Source organism: Sipha flava, unplaced genomic scaffold, assembly GCF_003268045.1.
Source record: "Sipha flava isolate LNK unplaced genomic scaffold, YSA_version1 233_pilon_pilon, whole genome shotgun sequence".
Lineage (NCBI taxonomy): Eukaryota > Metazoa > Arthropoda > Insecta > Hemiptera > Aphididae > Sipha > Sipha flava.
This window is the reverse complement of record NW_020272873.1, coordinates 620,448-643,900: the sequence shown is the minus strand read 5'-3', so window position 1 is coordinate 643,900 and position 23,453 is coordinate 620,448. Positions and strand designations below refer to the sequence as shown.

Here is a 23,453-nt window from a genome sequence, read left to right as displayed (position 1 = left end):
TTTGGAGTTTAAAATTTGACAGACAAACCTAATTTAAGTTTATCTTGTTATATTAAAAATACCTATGACATTTTATTGAAATTAAGTATTTTTTTTTTTTTTTTTTTTTGGAAAAATAAGACGTCTAAATAATTATTATAACAAACATCTACTGTAATCTTATGTGTTGAACAAATACTTAAATACTGTACATCTATATCTTTTATACATGTATGTAAATTAGTGATGAGAAAAATCCGGATTCGCTGAAGTTTGAAAATCCGGATTTTTGAAATTCGAAATCCGGATTTTTCTATAAACCCAGATTTCGGATTCTAAAATCCGGATTTTGTATTGAATCCGGATTTCGGATTTGAAAACATTGAATTAGAATTTTTATAAGACTTATTTATAGTAAATACAAAATAATTAAACATTCTCAAAATCAAATGATATTTTGACCTAACCTAATTAAAAATCTCATATACAAGTTTTTGTGTAATATTAATATATGGTATAAGTCGGAAACCATAAAATACATTTTAGTTATTATTAGTTTTATCTTCAAATATAATAGTACGTAAGACTTGAAGTGTTCAACAATTATTAAGGTATCTTATTCAGACCACCATCATCTTAACCTAGAATTAAAATAACGACTAAAAAGTGGTGAGGTAAATTGTTATAATGAAAGTTATATAATTAGAGTACAGAGATTTGCAATAATAAACCCAAATCTCAGATTTTTAAATTCCAAAATTTAGATTTCGGATTTTGAAATTCAATAATCCAAGTTTTTGATTTCAAAATCTGAAATATGGATTTTCTAGTCTAAAATCCGAAATCCGGATTTGGCAGATTTTCGAATAATCCGAATTTCATTCCCATAACTAATGTAAATACATTAATATATAATTATCTTAGAAATACACATAACCTTAAATATTTGAGACGGGTTTATTGAGTGATAACCTAAACTACGAAATGATAGAAGTTATTTTTAGAAAAATGCTTAAATCTAATCGAAAGTGACTGATAAACGAGAAGTAATTGCGAAAAATTGTTAAACAATAATAAATTAAAAAAAAAACTAAAACAGAATGCGAAATCATCATTTTAAATTAATATACTACAAGAAAAAATACTTATTTAAATTTTTCACTGTATTTCAATGAATAAAAAGAATTAATATTAAAACTCATACAGGTAGCGTATGAAGTAAAGAAAATTGATAGAACGAAATTTTGAAATATTATGAAAAAAATTAATCAACTAATGTAATAATTAATAACACCCTTGATATTATTATTATATAATTATTCTTACAAATCACAAAAAAATCTCACTTATAGATACAGGCGTATGATTATAAATATTAAATAACGTCATGTGTTTTACATATGTTAATTCACGACACTCCCATTATAGGGAAAAAAAATTCAGCCGACACTAATAATGCATCATTTTATGTATATATTAATACATTTGAAACGAAAAAATATTATTGTCTTAAAGTGTCACTGCGATAAAGGTTTTTACGCCACTGAGCGTAAGTAAAAGTAAGTTGCTTAGTATATGGCTAAGTAAATGATGTCGAAGTATTATAAACTTATGTTTGTTTGTGAATGAGAACGTCAAACAGTGAAGTCTTGTCAAAGTTGTTGGGAAGAGAAATAGGAGATAATTTTTCCACAAAATCATTATTTTACGAAATACGAAGAGCAACACTACTATACATATATAGTGGAATTTTATTAAAACTAAATACACATAAGTGCGTAAAATCCGAAATGAAATATCTAAGTGCGTTAAAGATCTGTTCCAACATGTGAGTATCATTTGTTTACACGTACACACATGGCATATTTATCTATGATATACCTTAACTATTAGTACATTCAACTCGGAGTATATTATTGCTACGACCTCCTCCTCCTCTATTTAACAATGGGACTATTGTTGCCCAACTAATCCTGCCGAACCACACCTTGATTGTGATAAAATCAAGCTTCTTAAATGTAATATATTCATAAAACGCATCACCTATAATATATTCGACAGATTGACAGTAACACGGAATCGTACCAAACACATACCTAGTTAGCGAACTGTACGTGTAGTACATATATTATATAGTTTGTGTTCCGTAAAAAATAAGTCATGTATAATTTAACTGAAAAACGGTTTAATGATTTTTATCGATAACGTAATCAAACATAAACGTTTCAACTTGTCTGATTTAATGTATGGATAATAAGTACGTCTATATTAAACACGTATATACCAGTAGAGTACACAATAATTGCATTCATGTGTATAATAGTATGAGTAATATAGGAGCATGGATACAAAAATTTTATCGTCTTCAATTGGTAACATTTGTGGATAGAAATTGTTACGACGCACAATAACTCATTAGGTGTATAATTACGCGTGTGCGTTATAACGATATCGTTAAAATTTATCTTACGGTGCTATACAGTCATCAAAAAACAAATAAATAAACGTAGAGATCTTTTTAAAAATTCCAGTAGGCTAACTTAACTTAATAACTTAATTCAGTTTCGCACAGTCACGTGAAAATTTAACTGTTTTACCCCTGTATACAAAAATAATAGTAAAACATATTTTATCATATGATTCATTTGCTAAATATGTCAATATACAAATGTACATGTTATATTTTTGATCCAAATAATGGCTACACAGAATGCTTATTTAAAATTAAATCATTTTTTTTAGGAATTAAAAAATTAATTAAATTGCATGTATTTACTAATACCATTTAAGATTTTTTCACGAATGAATAATATAATATTTATGTATTGATATATATATGATAATTTCAAAAGGATTTCTTCGACAATATTAAAGAAAAAATTAACTTCAGTCAGCACTATAAAATACTCCAGAGACCTATTTTTAAGTCTCGTCTATATGAGTATTTATATATAATTAATTTATTTAGGAACATTTTTAACAAAGAATTAATTCATTTCATCAGAAAAATGATAAGTAAAAAATGTAAAAATTATGTCGTGATATAGAAGAAAAACAATGTAATTTATATAACTTTATAACGAATTTAAATGTACAAAGTAACTATATTATTCAGATGGAATGACAAATTATTTATTTTATTTTAAATACTTGTTTTATTTTAATATATACTAAGAAATCACAGATATTTTTAAATTATATACAGTAAATATTGCTGACTTTGAATATTTTTAAATGGTTAGCTGAATACATTTTTTTTAATTTATAAGAACAATTTATAATATTATAACACATACGAGTATATTATTAATATTAATATTATTTAAAACTACTATATTTCGTGAAGATAAGTATCCATGATCAAGGAAATATATATAAAAAAAAGTACAATCATTTCATATAATCATGCTAATAGTATAATATTTTGCAGAAATATGGTCGGAAAATTCAGCAGTAACAATGACTTTACATAACTTTTTGTGAAATATAAACAATTAATATATGTAATATATGTTATATTTTAAGATAATTTTGTTAAATTTTAAGTAGTTTAAAATGGCTTACAAAACACAATTTGTTTATAACAAATATTTTAAAAGTAACATTTTGAGAACATACGAGTACGTTAGCTAATGTGTTCTGAATATGAAAAATGGCCATAATAAAATCTACTAAGTATTGTTCACATGATTGAAGTAAATTAAATTATATTAATAAACCACCAGGGAGCTGAAAAACATAAATCCATTATAGAATCCTAAAAATCAAAGTTTCTGACATTTCCCGATACGTAGTTGGTAATTCAAAGGAGATAAATTATAAAAAAAAAACTAGGTTTTAAAAAGTATTCCGAAACTAATTTCTATAAGACATGAATTATAAAATATCTCACAAATATGAAGCGAAAAAATAGAAGAGTTACAAACTAGTTTCTCCATATTCTACAATATAATGCATTTTGAAATGGAACAAAATAAATATAATATTAATATTGGTTCATAAAAAACTTTAAGCGATTCAAAATATTATAATCTTACTTAATTATTAAACTTTATACGGTGAGATACTCAAAAATGATGTTTGTATACATTAAATGCTGGAGCAAGTAGAAAAATACGTTGATTAGTCATTAATATATTGTTTTGTAAATAGTTGGATGACTCAACTGGCGCTAGAAAATGAATCGCTCAGCATAATTATACTATGCATGTTCAATATTGTACTCGTATAATAAATGTATACCTCTAATGTGGTCGAAGGGGGCAGTATTTTCCGTCATTGTCATTTTTCATCCATTAGTCACTTTCTGTGAACTCGTTTTATACAGAACAATTTATATTTATTACAATATAATAACACGTCATGATTTTATTTGGTAAAAATTTGTCACTACATACTATACGTATACTGAACAGAGATTGGATACGATAATAATTAATTGATTATTATTTCATAATTATATTTATTCAAGTAAGTGCCATTTAAATAATTTAGATTTGAGAAAACCTTAACATGACAATTGATAATTCTTGCATGCTAATTACATAATAATTTATACATACATTTAATATGTACCTAGTTAAAATGTACATTCGATACACAAGGCACGATCAACAAAAAAATTAATTAATGGCATTTAATACAGTTGCTACAAAGCAATTATTATTTTATATATTGAGAGAGCAAAAGTAACTAAAAGATTTTTTTTTAAACATTTCGAAATCGTTTGAGTTTAAACGGTTCGAAAGATTCATTTTGTACAGTAGGATTCAAACATTTATAAACATACAACCTTAAAATTAAATCAGAATTTCATGGAAAGTGGAATAAAATTAAGGATATATATATATATATATATATATATATATATTAACAATGTAAAATTATTTAATTTCAAAACATTGGGAAGTAAATTATTCTTAAAATTGCATGTTTCCTATATTACAGAAGATGAATCAATAGTATTATTGTTAAACATTATATAATGCAACACATAGGAATTACAAGAAAATGTAACTAGAATTCAGTATTAATAATATTATACGACTCAATATACTATGAATTTAATAAATTTAAACAAATAAATCATAATATAACTATCTTTTTTATATGTTATAGCTATTAGATGGGTATAATTTACGAATGAATACCATCAAATAGTTTGTTATTGTGCATGTAACCTAATGATTTGGAGACAGACTAAATTTAAAACGCATTAGTTTTAAAATAAATACATTAGCTGTTCGAAAAAATATTTCTAAACTATCGACAATGGTATGTCTGCCGATAACCGATGAAACAAACGTAATTAAAGTATCATAAATGCTTAGCCAACTACAGCAGAAGCTCTATGGTCCTTGGAATCCTTAATTCAAAGTGAATAAATATGTTTATTTTAAAATTCTCAGGTCTCCACTAAAAGGATTAGTAGGATTAAAGTTCACAACCGAATAGTTAATAGTTCGTGACGACGATGTTAAATTACAGGACGGCCTATGTAAACTCTCCCAGATTAACATTAAATTTACCTAGAGGATAAATGTAAGATCTTGGAATTTCATACATTGAACAAATACTTATAACTATATTTTTAAATTAAATACACATGAAATAATTAGATCGATTTGGCAACAAGCGTTTGCATTTTATAATATATACGTATAATACAACCTAAAAAAGGTACCTATTCATAAATATGGTACGTTATAACATTGTATTATCAATATTACGAGATTATATTATTCTAAATTTTATTTTTAATATTTTTATCTGCAGTAGACTAATTTATAAACAAATAAAATAAATAAATTACTTGTGCATATTATTTGCAACTAAGAAACCATATAGATACGCAAAAAAAGTCATACTATATACACAGACGATTTTAGTAATCCCGAATAATGTTCGAATTGTTTCATCTAATCCATGCCAAATTTGTCGTATTTTCTACCATTCAACGCAGTTTTTGAATACTTTAAACCCAACGTCGTCAGCTAAATTCGTTGAACCCTCGTTCTACAGGGAGCACCCAATTTTGTAGTTTATAAAATAAATCAAATTATCATTTATATACGTTTTATCAATTATTTAACAACTTACCATCTTAGGTTAGATTTCGATTTTTTTCTTATCTAATCAAAAAACCTCCTGACCCACTATATTTTAATACATATATATTCTTATTATAACATTCAAGGTGTTGGGATAAACTCTGTAAGTGATAAAATATATTATATCATAGGAATAACTACGACGGAAACCTCGCACGGGTGTATCTAAGTTTTTGAGAGACACCAGTAAACCGATTTTTAAGGCAGGATGGTTTAGGATCGAAGCTGTGAGTGAACTAAAGAACTAAAAACTATGCAAGCAACGGTTATGCATTGAAAACTGACGACGTATGGGTTGAGATACGATTTTAGAAATGGAAATATTATTTTTTAAATTATAAGATATTACTAATTGGCTTTTGATTTCGAAAAGCCGTTAGCTGATCATTAAAGGCTATTAGGCCGGTTGCTCTGCTAGGCTAGATCAAGTCTTATCGCGTGGATGTATTAAAATCGATATGGTATCGATACGCAAGAGGGTGAAATCCTCGGGGGACACTACCCCGCACGGTTTAATCAATTATACGTATAATTGGGTGTGGACTAATATAACTGGGACTCACCATTCGTCCCTGGGATCCGGCAATGATCTGTGCAGCGATATGAGATCACTGGCGTACTGGTTGAACGCGTTGTTCTTCCATCCTTCGTCGACGAGCCGCTTGACGTCTGCCGTCAGGTTGGCGGGCAACACAACGGGTTTGCCCATCTCGCCGTAAGCCTTGCGGCCGTCACCGTCGTCGTTCGGCTGCGGTAAGACTCCTTGGCCGTTTTGTAGATCGGCTGCCGCGTGGGACCGTTTCGATGACGTCCTAGCCGCGGACGGCTGCTGCTGCTGGATGATGACCGCGGCCGGTTGCTGTTCCACGCCGCCCTCGAGCGGGAATTCGTCGTCCAGCAGCCGGTTATCGCCGTCGTCTGCGGTGGCAGCTGCGGCCGACAGACGCTGCGCCGCCGCGACCGGTAGCTGCTGGTAGCTCGCGCCGACGGCCGACGGCGCGTCGTTGGACGCCGGTGTGATGCGCCTGTCCTCTACGAACAGCAGCACGGTGACAGTGAGCCAAACGGTGCAGCCGAGCACCAGGCCTTTGAGCAGCGCGGACTTGCGCCGGTACAGGTACGACGCGATTTTCATTGTCTCGTCGCGCTACGTACCACCCACGATGGTACCTCGGCGGTGGCAGTGGTTATGGCGGCGGCGGTGGTGGTGGTGTGGCGGCGAACCACGTCGTTGCTCGTGGTCGCGAGCGACGGATCAGTGGCGGCGACGGCTGCCGGACGACGGCCGGGTCGTACAGGGAACGTGAGCACTCGACTGTTTTTCCCTCATGACTCGCCCTACGGACAAAAGAACAGTCGAATTAGTTACAAACACTACGTTTATGCGCAACGTTAGGTCGAAATCTAACCGCGGTGACACCAGAGGCGGCTTGTAAGCATTTAATACCAGGGCAGTGCCCCGGTAAAAACATTTTTTATGTACATTTTGGTTTAATAAATTTAATTTTAACAGGCATACCAGTATATTTATGAATACATTTGGAGATACATAGTTCACGTTTTAGCGTTTAAGTAGTTTTAATGTAATACGAGAGAAGCCAGGACATTTTTTTCAGGGTAGGTAGTGTGGTTTAAATCTTATCGTACAGTTTTATGCAATGTTTTGTAAAAATACTACCGTAATATATTTAAATATTTTTGTTAAGAACAACATTTTTAATCGTTACTTTGTCTCGATGACGATAAGTGGATTTCTTTAAAATCGAAAAACCAATCTAAAAATCTTATTTAAAAATTTTGTTTCAAATTCAAAATATAATAAAAAGTATTTAAAGTATATTTGAAATATATTCTGTCCAAAGGTATTTCAAATGTATTTAAAATAGAGAAAAAGTATTTAAATATTTAATAAGTATGGGTTTATATTAATAATACGTTGACAAGCCGCCAACAGAAAATATTTTCAGACCGTAAAGGAATTAGATGGCGGAAGACGAACGACAGAGTTGTTAACAACAGCACCTACTTTTAACCAGTGAAAATGGACATGCTGGTCTAATATTTGACAGAAATAAATACATTTCATAATATAGGTACCTAAAGCACAGTTGAAATATTTTATTTTTCCTCTAGTAGTCCACCACATCACATCTATTACGACTCGAAATATATTTTAAAGTTTTCTTTTTTTTTTTTTTTCGAAAATCCTGACTTATTTGGAATCATTTGTGTGTACATGTCTCATTTACACACACACACACAAATAATACGTAGATATGGATGTTGATATTCGGAGAGGAAAGATTACGAATATTTCATTAGACTTAAATGCAATGGCATACATGGTTTTGGATGAGGGACTCATTAATAAAGTTCGAAACGTGATAGAACTTCGTCTCTATACGGTTTTCCCTTTTCAATTTTATTTACGTAACAATTTCAAGTTTTTATTCAACGGTCTTCTTTTAAGAAAATGATTTACACATATAATATAGATTCATAAAGTAGAGATGATATTTTTATAAAAATGCAGAGTACCTATAATGATTACCTATAACTAAATTACCTATAGTGTGACCATAAGCCTATATGTTGACGTACATTACTTGCACACAAAACAGATATAATGTATATATAATTCGTCTGGCAGAACAGTCCAGGGCAATAAAAATACTATCATTACGGGCGTTGTATTGTCGCTAACGGTGATTAATATAAAGGACATACGATTTTTTACGTGTGCATTAACGAAACTAATGTGTCTGTTAAAATTTTTTTGTTGACAATGTAATCGAACGGCTATAGACGAATGAGAAACAAACGAGGAGTGGGACGGGGTAAAATTAACTTGTTCTACAGTCTGTCTTCTGCAATTTCATTTAGATGTATGAACTACACATACACACACACACACACACACACACACACACACACACACACACACACAAACACAAACACGACCACGGTTGCGATCGATAAAAGGCCAAACCTATTAACACGTTTGCCGAGAAACCACTGTAATTGCTTATGAAACAGTATACGTAATACACAGGATGAAACAATAAGCAGTATAATCCCATTATCGGTGTATATTTTGTAGTGCGATTCTTTTTTTTGTTTTGAAAAGGTTTAGAAACTAAATAAATAAACCATGTCACACTACTTCATTAAATCTTTGGACAGTTATTTGATTTCAGTAATTCTTTCAATGGATTTGAAAGGTTACATAGTATGTATCAGAAAAAAGTTAAATTAAAATCACAAACTATTAGATAAATTCAAATAAATTTAAATTATCGATATTATAAAACAATTCAAATACTTTATGTGCTAATTTGCGATATATTAATTTTCATAAACCATTCATAAAGTTAATACATTTTGTTCAGGTAAATGTTGAACTTAGGTTTTATGCCATTTAAATAAAAAACAAATATATACCTTTTATTTTTAATAAAAAAAAAAATTATAGCATAATACTAAAAGTAAATTTTCTTTATTATATTTTTATTGTCTTTTTTATATTTTATGATATATCAGTAGAAATATTTTCTTCAAAAGAAAAAGAATACCTTGAAATTCATCAAGGAGCTGAAAATAAAGGTATAAAGAAATTTCTTTAACACTCAAAATAACTTAGTAATTTTATTTTAAATAATATAGATTATTTTTTAATTTGTATTTAATGCATATAAATATATAAGTATAGTATATTTAATATGTTTATAATATTATTGAATGCCCTTAAATAAATTTAAACACATTAGACATTTTATAATCCATCTGACGTTGTAAAACTTAAATTTATAAGGTGTCTAAAATAGATGATTAAAAATTATTAATTTAATATTATATTACTATAAAACGAATGTCTAACTTTAATGGAACGCTTTATACCTAGATATATAGTGATAGATATATTTTAGAACGTCACTTAAGATACACTCAATGTATTTGTATTAGAGTTCTATTGTTTTGAGACAGCAGAAATTAGTTACAATTACAATTTATAAATCCTGTGTAGTTATCTCAATTCAGTTTATTACACAGAGATTGCCTCGATGACAATGTACATTTTCGAAACGTTCACTTGTTATATACATCTCCACGGTAATTGCTCGACTGCTCCCCACTTTCGACTTGATTACAGCAGTCATCAGTTCCTGTCTACATGATCCTTTTTGTCCTTATTCCCTAAACGTTCTGCGAATTTCAACCTTGCAAGGTTAGACGTAACTCGTAAATTACCAGATGCACTGGGCAAATTACAGATGACCGGTGTCTAATAGTAGACGGTTAATCAAAGAACACTGACTATACGAATAGAATAAACGATAGGCATTTTACACGTATTATATATTATATTGTTACAGTACATATAATATTGTTGCATTATGTTGTGTCAAAATATTGGATAATGAATGAAATTTAGTAGAGATAACACTGAATATAAAACATATAATATACATATAGCACAATGATATCGTATGGTGTCGTGACGCGAGTACAAGATAACGGATGGGTATATAGTAAATAGATATTTGAAAAAATAAAATTAAAATTAGACGAAAATAAATTACAAAATAAAATATATATTCAAATTCTTAAATTACATTGAATCTTCAGCTTAACTTCAAACAACAACGAATCCATTTCTAACATTAAGTTACTGTATTCAAGTGGCTTCAAATTATTAGAACTACGCATGACTTTATCATTATTTGGAAAATACTTAAACAACTTTTGTTATGTAAGTATCATAATAATATATTCGTCCCGCTGAACGCCAGTGCTTAACTTTCAAAAACGGTCCACTAAATAATATAGAACTATTTAGTGGAACGGAATTATTATTATATTTCGTACGATCGGAACATACGCTTTGAGAAGTACGGGAAATTTCTTCGCCAAATGCACTACTACCCTTACATGTCTTTGCATTAAACTCTGAAACGTGATCAGTGGCATAGGTAATGTGGGACGTTTTGGGGGTTTAATCCTCTCCCCATTGAAAAAATCCCCATTAGTCAATAAATATGTTAGGTTATAATAAAAATAATTAAAACCTAAATAAATTGAACCTCACCTCTATGTAATAATCTATAATAATGAAATAATAATTCCCCCGTGATAATATTTATCTTCGTTTTTTAACGTAAGTACAATACAGATATATATATGTAGTTTAAATCATTATTTTGCGCATCACGTATGACACGCGCGACCGAGAATCAGAAAGACCACGTTTCAGGATTTGCGTAAGTACTGTTTATTACTTATGTATAGGTACACGTTATACCTAATAATATACATATACATAAATAAAAATTACTTATTCGCAGAGCTTTTGTTGTTGCCCTTACCCTCATACGTGTAAATAGTTGCATAGTGAACGCGCGCGGCGCGCGCGCCCACACACACACACACATTTCTACAAAACACAATTTTAACATAACAGAAATTAATACAAGTATATATGTAAATTTATCTAGTTCTGGATGTCTAAAATGGAAACGGTACTGTACGTCAAGCCGGAAGTAAGCCGTTTTATTTACCAATGTACTGACGGCGGTGGCTTCAGTGGTAGTTCCATTCATGCAAAAAGTAGTTATGGCGGTTGGTATACAGGCGAAAAGCTGTAATGTGGATAGAGCTTAGCAACCAACCCGTGAGACCTCGTTAAACTCTTCTTCGTGCAGGAGGGGTCGTTGTAGCGATATATTATAATTGGGTACGTTAATTACACACACACACACACACATATATATATATATATATACAATATACGGATATGGAGCAGTGGGTAGAAAAGCTGACTAATACGCGTGGTCGACGGGTATACCTTCGTCGTCACAGAGTTGACGGACACACAACGCTATGTGTACGTGCGTATGCGGTGAATCGGAAAACTCGCGATATGAGAAAACAAGAAAGATTATACGGATTAGTATTATGCGTAGTAGTACTTGTCTGCAGGGGACGATCTGATCTATGGTCCACGAGGGTTTAAAATTTGGTTTCAAATGTTTTGAATCAATTATCGCCGTTGAAAAGTACATCAGACGACTCATTTACAATACCACATAATATATATATACACTGACAACGATGACTATTACTGTGAATCACAAACCACCATTTTTTACATATATCGTTCATAAATTATGATAGTATACGAGAAACGTTTGCGGAAATTACGAATAACCCTCCTAGTGTTTGATCGAATATATACGTCAATAATAAATAATTTTTATAAACATTTAAAACATTTGGTTATTTTTCTTGGGAAAAGACCGCTTGGAAGACCCAAAACAAGATAGGAAGACTTAGTCAAAAACGATGGGCAATCGCTAGGTGGAGGAACGAATTGGAAAGAAAAAGCAATGGTAAGAGAAGAATGAAGGAGTGGGTGTGAAATGGGATGGTCTTGAAAGGCCTATTTAACCATAGAAGAAGCAGAAGGTTATTCTTCCTCACATGAGTGCTCATTTTGTACTCAAGAAGAATAAACATTAATGATACCGTTATTCAATTACTACCTATACCATATACCTATACCACAGTTCAGACAAAATAAGTTATCGAATTTAGGAACTCATATGTATTTGTTATGTAATACGCGTAACAAAAATGAAATGAAATTGAAAAAATAGTGGCCAAATATTGTGTGTATAAATTATGAATTGAAGACTATAATATGGGGAGTGGCATAGGGTATTATATAACAAAACATTTTTATTTATTTGTACTATAATTACGTTCAGGACGACATTTAGTTATATTCTTATGGCTTAAAATCTAACTCCAACAATCCAAACACTGTTTTCTGGGGACTATTGAATTTAACGTCCTTCGTATATAGTTGGCTGGTGAACATTCTGACGTGGATAATATCGCTTAAATTAGTACACCCGGAGCTATACGTCACCAACGCAGTAATAATGTGTCATACAATGTAATCTATAAAATATATTCGTGTGTTTACAGCCGTTGCATGACCGGATATCTACTCGCGCACAATACGCGCCTATGTAATAGTATTATATTGGCAATTTTGACACTCACTGGACACCCTAACCCTCTCTTGACTGATACAATATTATCTCGTGTTTACCAGTAAGCTAGACAAGTGACCCCGACGACCTTATGATATAATAATATATAATATTATAAATTTTATCATCCGTTTCAGTCATTGTTGTTGTACTCACTGTAATATTATTACAATAATACTACGTTCTATACAATCACTCGTGCGTGTTACATTATTGTAAGTATTTGAGCATTGGTGGCCGATCGATCGTCGACCATACACGGTTATGCGACGGCTGACTATGACACGGCAATGTTTGCGCGGTTCCATCTGCAGAATTACATTGCGGTGTACCGTGTTAATTAGACTGGATGGTAGAAGGGACGGAGCAAGTCAAAACCGATACTTGGCACAACTTTACTATACTACAGAAGTTCGTTTGTATCTTACAAAAGTCCCGACGAAAATACTAAAATATAATTGATACCCGGCGACTCCTGTGCCCCTTTTAACGCAATCATCGCGGGCTATTATTAATTATCGTCAAAAATACACAGGATAACCACCCATAAATAAATATACGATTTAGTGAAATTTATCATTGGACAGTAATAAATGGGCTCGTAAATTAATTATTCACAAACATAAACGTTTCGTTATATCCAGCCAATAACAATATTTAGGTACCATGGTTAAAAGTCAATAATTGTATGTTTTAATGTTTCCAACAATTTTCATGATGGTCTATGTACACAGTTAATTAGTAAAAGATTTTAATTAAGGTTTTAATAAAATAAAAATTATATTGAGTTCTGAAAATATTTCAATTAGTAAATCCTTCTTTTAATAATTATTGAAGTATTTAATGAAATATAAATAACTTATTACTTTGTATAAAGTACTATATATTTAACAAAGTCATACCCTAAAAAAAAATGTAATAAAATAAGTTGATGCAATTTAATTTTAATTTTTAAATTAAATTAATTCATTTTAATATCTTAAATCAAACAGTATTTTATTTAAACCTGAAAAATAAATGTATGATACAGGCGCGTTCACAAAAAAATGTTTTGGGGATTTTAGGTTTTACATGTTCATACTTATATAATGTATGAACCACTTTTACACTATTTAAAACATATTTAATGATTTAATAACTTTTTTGAACTTCGTTTCGACTAACGATTCATATTCTCAAATTTAGAAAAATATTGATAATCGATTAAAAATCTTTTGAAGATTTCTATAGTTGACATTGTGTTGGTTAAATTTAACTTATTAACACACATTACTTGTAGTTTGACTGTAATAACGGAGCTTGAAACAATGATAGTAGTTGAGATTTAGCTTAAGAAATTAGCACCATTGGTAACAAATGTCAAGAAACGCAGACACACACACACACACACACACACACACACACACACACACACACACACACACACACACACACATATATATACGCTAAAATTACATCGTCATTGTTTATACGTGCGAAAGATGGTGCAGAGCGTTTCTAATTAACTGTGCTGCATAAACATGGTCTGCCGGAAATCGAGAAACATTCGGAAATTAGAATTTCTGTGATGTCTACTGGAAAAAAATAATAAATCACTCACCCTTGAACTTGATTACCGGAAAACTGGAGAGAATTGAAATTTACAAAAATATAAATCATATTATATTTTTTCATTGGCTTATCAACATCTATAAACTTAATGTTTTAGAGTGCGGTAATTAAATACAAAGTGGTATAACCATTTGTTGTTAATACATTACTGATTCTCTTGAACTGATTTTTGAAAATTTGGAAAATAAATTTGGTAGGTATATCCTTTGCAAATAAATCATTATGCACATTAGATACTATTATTTTATTAATTTTGTTGTAACTAGTAAATCTTAGGCATCGCACATAGCGTTGCACCACTGAACAATAAAATATATGTCCTTCATTAATCTACCACAGTATTAAGTAATTATTATTATGCATCGTAATCGTATAAAATTTTAAACTATTCATAATGCTTATATTTGTAATTTAAGAGAGCGTATAGAATGTTAACAAAAATGTAGTATACATATTAATGAATTAATACATAAACATTAAACAATGTATTATAATGTAGTATTCCATCAATAATATTAACATAACTTATACCTATGTCGTATTATATTTAACATAAATTATAGGTTCATAATTTACCCAGAAATTATTTATTTATCATAAAAACAATGAACTTTAATTCCAGTCGAACATGGATATTTTTTCATCAAATTTACCTTGAAAACAGTCAATAATTTTGGCTGAATGAATAAAATGACTAGGTAAGATTCTAAATATAAATTCATCAAAAATTATTGCAATTAATACAATTAACTAAGTAAATTCAAGGAAGAATTTTATATTAAATGTAAGATAATATACCCAGCAGAAATAAATAAATGTCAACAAAAAATAGTATATTATATATTATTTCAAAAACTTCATTGTAAAATAAGACTAAATTTATATTTTATAGGAAATTATTGAAACTGAATTTATAATATTATATTTTTTTACCCCTAAAGTAATATTAAGAAACAATTTGTAAATTGAGTTCAATCATATATTTTAATAAAATCAATCAGGATTTCGAGTTATAGCTATCGTCAGTTTTGTGTTAGCCAATTTTATCGGAAAGATCTTAAGAAGATCTTAAGTAATATAAATAATTTTGCATTTTTCACTTAATCTCCATACGTTATTATTTCGATGCCAACAGACCATGCGTACGTTCAAGTTAATGGAATAGAAACGAAAGAAAAAAAAATTAAAATCCGTGCTAGGTCAATAGATATATTATATACGTATAGCAATATATGTACGTAACGAGAGAAGGTAAATTATATTTCTAAAAAAAAAAAACCATCAACAACGAAAAATATATTAATCATGAAACGGGTACAGCAGCAACAGAAACACGGTAGGAACAACTACTTATATATAACATAGTACGATCGCATGCATATATTATACACTTTTGTTTATCGTCGTCAATTGCCGTCGTCTATTTGTACCGGGTTACGTTGAAAAACAAATGTACCTGCCCCGACCAAATGTCAATATTGGCGTCGAATGTTAACATGAATATTCCCGTACACCACCGGGAGGAGGGTACGCGCGCAACAATGTGGGGGTGCGCTACCGCTTCGATGTGAAGGCATATATATACGTAGTCCGTGTGGTCTTCTCATCAATCACTCACTTCGTCCACGTACGTACACGTACCTATATCCAATTTACCCCCCTAACACACGCGCACGCCCGCGCACCACAAATATTGGAAGGTCAAAAATAAATCATTGTTACGCGCGCACAACAAATCCATAAACGGTCATAAATCATTTCCTAAGTGTTCCTCGGCTAGAGCGAAATAATAGTACCGTTGCGTAATATACGATGTGCTGTATGAATACCGTGTAAATGTATAAAATCTAGTTTATGTGTACAGTTCACCGCGACGGTTAGGCGCTACGCGCAGCGACGTCCGCACGAAAACAACGAAAAATCCGCACAAAACCCAGCCGACCAATATAACCACTGCATACCAGAGCACTTTGTCCGACGGAACAACACGACCAAACGTCCGAGAAGTGCGTTGCGGCTGCGACTGTCGAGCAACTATGTTCGCGGTACTGCGGTGTGTGTTCGGTACAGAACAAAACGGATAAATGCGTCGCCTTCGACGAAAATATAACGACGAAAATTCAACTAAATGTTCACTATAATTGTTCGATATAATGCGTGTACGAATCGGATTTTAAGTTCTACGTCGTACACGGGAGTACGCGCAATTGATATTATGTCAACTGCCGTTGAAACGTTACGTTGAAATTTAGCGCTCAAACACGTATATTCGAAACGAAATCGTATACAGCGAGACCGCGTGTTTAAATATTGTTTTAAAACTATATTTATAAAATAAAAATGTTTATGCTCTTTGTATAATAATGAGCATTATGATATTTTGTTTATAGCTTAAATATTAATTGTTGATTAAATTTATGAGTTTTTAGAGAAAAACTTTTAAGATTATGGTTCGATAAACTTTTAACGGTTGAACAGCTGATGTTTTGCATTTGAATAATTGGTAAAGTTTTTTTATATAAATGCCATAAGGTTAAAATTTCTTGTGGCGACCATTCTCGACAAAAATTCTGATTCCCAACGTTTAAAATGCAGAACAAAAAGGACCATTGGAAGACCTTGACATTTTAAGTCATAAAAACAGCATGGACGGTATTTTGAACGTATGTTTGTAACACGGCCAGAATGAGATATTAATATTTTAAAATTGCATGCAATCATATAAATTACCAAACTTACCAATATATATAATCGATTAAATAATGGTACAATTATGAGTAAAGAAGACTTGCATGAGATACAAGTTACGTTTAATTTTCTAGACTAAAGCACGTTAATATTCATAATTATAGAAAAACTAATAATTGTTGTGCATACGTATTAAACGATATTTAAAAAATCATCAAGAAAATAATTATAGTATATCTTTACACATTTAAAAATAAGAAAACATTTTTTAAAAATGTAAATAAGTAAAATATTATAATAATTTAACCTCGATCAAACCGAATAACTTTATATTAAATGAAAATAATCAGTTACGTAATTTTCTTGGATAGGGATAGGAAACGAAATTTCGTTTCTGTGTCTCTCATATAAACGTCATAAAAATTTAATTTTTTTTATTTTCAACGTGCTAATAGATATATTTATACCATATGAATTTTGAAAACTTCAAAAAAATGAAAGAAAATTAGAGAACCATTCTTCAGTAAATTCAATGATGGATTTATATTGCACCAATCGGTGTGTTGCAAATAAAAACGTTTAAATTCTAATAGTGTGTGTATGATAGAAATAAAAATAGACAGAGACGGAAAATTACCACTTTCAAAAAATATTTTTAATTTTACTGAATAGTCAAATCTCGTAAAACATATTGTATATTTTAAAATAAAAAAAATCACATTTTTTCTGTTGTAATGTAGAAAACTATAGATAAATTTTTCAAAAATAAACCTAATTCTTTGAACATACTTGTTACACGAATTTACAAGGGTTTTATTTAAATCGGAAGACATGAAATATTATTAATATATATATATATACTTTTGGTGTGCAATCAAAATCCTATATTTTTAAAAATCATGTTTCGACTTCTTTAGACATGAAAAAGAATCACATTTTCAATAATTAAGTTGAAAATAAAACTTAAAATTAAAAGTATATTTTAGTTTTTAAGTTTAGTGTATCAGATATATATATAATACAATGTATTATATAATAATTGCACTCAGTTGCTGTGACAAAACTATCCAAATATATTTTATATCAAGTTTCAAAGTATACATTATGTACATTTTGACAAAAGGTGCACAAACATTTTTAAACATATTAAAATTCGATTCGAACGAACGAACAGCTTTTTTCTGAACGCTGTTTTTCACTTCAAATATAGTCGATGACAACAACCCGACTGACAGGATGCACACTATTATTATGATTTTTTATTACACAATGATTTAAAATATTACTATACTAAAACGCACGATGACAGCAGAACGTGTGCTGGTTTCTTTTATTCGCAGGCATTAGGCGCACGTCCAACAAATTATACTCACAGGCTTTGTCCACCCACTAGTTATATATATTCTTTAGGTATAGTCTACGGAAAAAATATTCTACTTCCGGCATTTATACTCCCTTTTCTTACTCATAACCAAATATATGGACGGACATAGGGAAATTAATTCTTTTCTTTTGGCCTTATATATATTATTTGTATTTAAAAGTACAACTTATTTACATTCATATATATATAGAGAAAAGTATATATGTATATAAAATTTCAAATATGTCAAGAAAAACAAGGGTTACTTTATATACCTGAATATATAAGAGTATAAAAATAAAATAAAACATCTCTAAACTCTAATATATATGTGTTAATTATATGAATATGCATGCGACGTATTAAAAACACGAATATGTATTTTATATATTGAAATCTATTCAAATTTTCAAAGTAATGATATAGGTCCAAAAAAGAACTTTCTATATGAAATTTGAACGGTTTTCAAAAGGTCAAAATCATGGGCACACCATGCTTATATTAATTTTCGGATTTAAAACATTTATTAAAGGTTTGAACTCGTTTTTAAGGAAAAAAAACATTTAAAAAAAATTAATTTTTGAGGCACATACATGTAAGTGAGATAATCATTGATTTCTAAAATTCTAAAGACAAAATTATCAACGTCTCAAAAACTATAAATTTTTCATATGACAAACATTTTTATCTGATAATACACCTTAATATATATATATATATATATATATATATATATGTATGTATCATATGTATACGTGTATGTTCATCGAAGCAAGGTGAAAAAATAAGCATTACATTTTCTCTCTCCCGATCGGTAAACAATAATTGAATAATAATTATTATTATTTATGTAAAAATCCTTTATATTTATCTTCGACAAAATGAACAACTCTATCTATGTTAATTATTATTTCAAAATGTGAAATAAGAACATAACGTACTTAAATTTTACTATATAAATTCTTAGAATATTTATTATTCTAAATCAAAGGAAAATTACTTTACAACAATAATTATGTTCAAATACAATATTAATTATAAAACAACAATTTTTCATAGATTTTATTAAATTGGAATATAATAAATTAGGTAATAATGGATTTATCCAAGCTAAAACTTTTTACCAAAAATGTCTTTGAAAGAATGATACGCTAAACATGTACAGTGTTAGAAAAAAATATCTTATAACACTCATACATTCTTCAAATTCCAAAATGTATCTACTTGAATGCATGCTTCTTTAAATATTTAAAATCGGGTTTAAAATTCAAAATATTTTCAAACTATATAATTATGTTTTTTGTAGAGTATAATAAATAATACTACATTCACAGATGCAAAGAAATAAATTAACTAACACATAAAGTATAAATGACATTCTCACTGTCGAAAATTCAACACTAAACTTAATAAAATAAAAAAAATCACGAACTCAATTGAAAAGAAGAAACTATAATAAACCGCTTCCGAATTGGAAACACGCACCTAACGTACAGCTACTTGATGAGTAAAGATGAACCTCTACTGTGTGACTCATGCAGCATTCCCCTAACTGTCAACCACTTCATCATCGAATGTCACAAATACAATCAGTATCGAAATCAATTCCACATTTCTGAACAAATCTTTCAAACATTTGGATTCAATCCACAGGATGTAAACAACTTAATTTTATTCGTAAAAAAAAAAAATTGTATAATTTAATTTAATTAAAAAATGTTACTACTAACAATGTAATCAACACAAAATTCCTATACTAATGGTGCAGTTGTCCATATATTTAATAATCAATAAAAAATTAAATTAAGAAATTAAGAAATAAATAATACCTGCCATAGATTAAGTTTGTTTAAATAAACTTTTTTTTTTGTGGTTATTTCATATGTTTACGAACCTATAGGTTTTCAAATGCGACTTAAACATAATTATTTATCTTTGAAGAATACGTTCACTTTATCATAAAAATGTTTACCAATTCAATGATTCATTGTTATCATAATTTTAATATTTCTTCTCAGAGTGTATTTTTGTTGTATTTTTATTCTTGCGATTGTTGAATAAATAATATAATCAAGAACAGACATGGACACAAATAAAATTCCTAATAACCTTAATCATAAGACGTGTATGAATAATGTAATATATAACATGTATTGTATATTATAAAAGCCGACATCCCACATAATTATTACAGTGAAATATATAAGTATATGAAATCTATAACGTTACAACTCTTTGACAAAATCAGTAGTCTTGCATAATTACTTAATAAAACAATAACTCTACAGATATTAAATATGTTGACCTACTAATTACAGAAAATAAATTATGTCTACGTAAGCATTTTTTTTTTTTATATACGTAAAAAAATAACGTTATTAATTTAATATGTATTAGTACATTTATTTTGAGCTAGTCACATTATATAGTTAATAGAGTTAAACGAGACTACGATAAAAATCGCAGTTACCATATCTTGTCACAATCTTCTAATTCACGATACGATAACAGTGTATAACATTTTACGAACAAATGTATACGCGTGTCATTTCACTTTTTATAATTTAGAACTGCGACCCCGACCGGCCATTGTTTAACCATCTTCCTGACGTGCGCTTGAATACGTGCGGCTTTCCGTGCACGTATAATAAATGTGTAGTCCATTGAGCAACGTGGAAAACAATGTATATAATGGTAATTTACAAGAGAACAATATATTACACATTATAATATGAATATATATACATACGTGTGTGTGTGTGTGTGTGTACGTGTTTTTAAGAAAAATAACACAAATTTGTGAATACTTGTATAGTTTACATACCTCGAAGGAAAGCAGGGGCAGCAAAGTCACAACGACGTCGAGCTTGGTCGGCCATAAAACACTTGTCGCTGAGCTTTGAAATAATATTATTAATGCACGTCCGGTTACACACGACACGTACGCGCCACGGTCGGTGCGGTGTGGTTCAGAGAACGGACTTCCGGTCGACCGGAACGCCACCAGAAACGTAAAATTCCGAACGGTCTCGGGAGAACACGGCTGCGAACCGCTGACAACGGTGATTTTCCTTTTCGAAAAACACGCGCACGTTTTATCGGTACAATTTGTAAGGCAAATAATTTCCCCGTATAGGATACAGTTTTAATTCTCTTTTTTTCTCTCTCTCTTATTCGGTTCAAGTTCATGCGCTTTAGCTGACACGACATAATGTACTTGTTACATACAACGTTTTATCATCGATTTTATCGGTTTTTGGTAATGGAAGAGGGCGACGGTTGACGAATATTTACACTGATAAAGGGCTAAATCCATTTATTACTAATTTTTTGTTGGTGTTGGAAACACATGTGCATATATATATATATGCATATAATAATAATAACAAATTATTTTTAGTTTTACGTAAATGTCCAATAGATAACTGTTTAAATAAATACATACTGAGTAGTTAGTCTCCTAGTCACAAAAATATTTTAATAATCTACCAAAACTGATACGTGGAAACAATTTTATAAAATTCATGAATTGCTATTAATACAAAATTAAGTTTAATTTAAAATCAGAACTCGAGTCCATCCCTTCTTTACCATAAAATCATCATTGATTTTAATACATAACAGTAAGCACTACAGTCGGTTGGTAGATTTACTATATTTTAGATATTTTGATTAAAATATATATAACTATCAATCAATTAAATAGAGTCCTTGAATGTATGACTGATACTTCTATCATGTACTTCACAGTTTAATCACGCAGTGTTATTAATTCTGAATTTGCAATTTGTCAGTTTATTTTGGCTGACAAACAAATTAGTTTGAGGAGTATTTTAGGTATATTATAACTCACTCATAAGTATACGTGAATCGATATGACGTTAATGATAGAGTAGTTTATCAAGTATATGCTAAACACACAAATTTACTATAACCTGGATACGAGGGTATATAATATATATCTAATACAATTATTCAAATATTGTAAGTGATTTAATAAACCAATTATTTTACGTACATGTTACTAAATCTATTTAAAATTATTATTATGATAAGAATATATTTTAAACTCCATTTCGACAAAATTTGTTGTAGGAATAATTTGTTAAAATATTATTATCGAAATAGATACCAATAAATATTACAGAAACATATTTTGTCAAAGTTCTTGTCTAACATTTAAAAATAAAAAATAAAAAATCTAATAAAAATATTTAGTAAACTAATTATTACAAAAATAATATAACTTTATTGATAATATGCTGAAAGAAGAAATAACTATTTTATTAAAGTTTTAAACGTGTGGTCTGTATAGAAACAGAACAGAACATGAACATAAAGAAAAATATGATGAAAGATAGAATAGCTGTAATTTAATTTATCCACAAGACAGGTGTTGGACACAAGTCGTTTTCAAATTAAATTACTACAGTACATCACTATATGTTTGTTATATATCCATTAGCTTAGCTTAATTATATACATATCATGATAAAACCCAAAGGCGATAATCGAAATGTTCTTCATTAACATATAATATGAACACCGTACAAGATTGTTTTCAAAAATCTCGTATGCACACATGTGATAAGCTGTAATAAGTTTAGTTATACAGAGTGAAGTAAAAAGTAATAACCCACATTTTAG

At 29.7% G+C, this 23,453-nt stretch overlaps 1 protein-coding gene across 2 annotated transcripts in view; it reads right to left on the bottom strand.

Annotated features, from left to right (window-relative positions):
- The window catches only part of LOC112683714 (putative polypeptide N-acetylgalactosaminyltransferase 9), a 133,663-nt gene that overhangs the window by 73,569 nt on the left and 36,641 nt on the right, over positions 1-23,453 (bottom strand). For both annotated transcript variants that reach the window (XM_025554862.1, XM_025554861.1), the window contains exon 2: positions 6,653-7,427. In XM_025554862.1, the coding sequence (XP_025410647.1) occupies positions 6,653-7,224 (572 nt within the window). In that variant the 5' untranslated portion in view covers positions 7,225-7,427. The remainder of the gene's footprint in view (positions 1-6,652; positions 7,428-23,453) is intronic.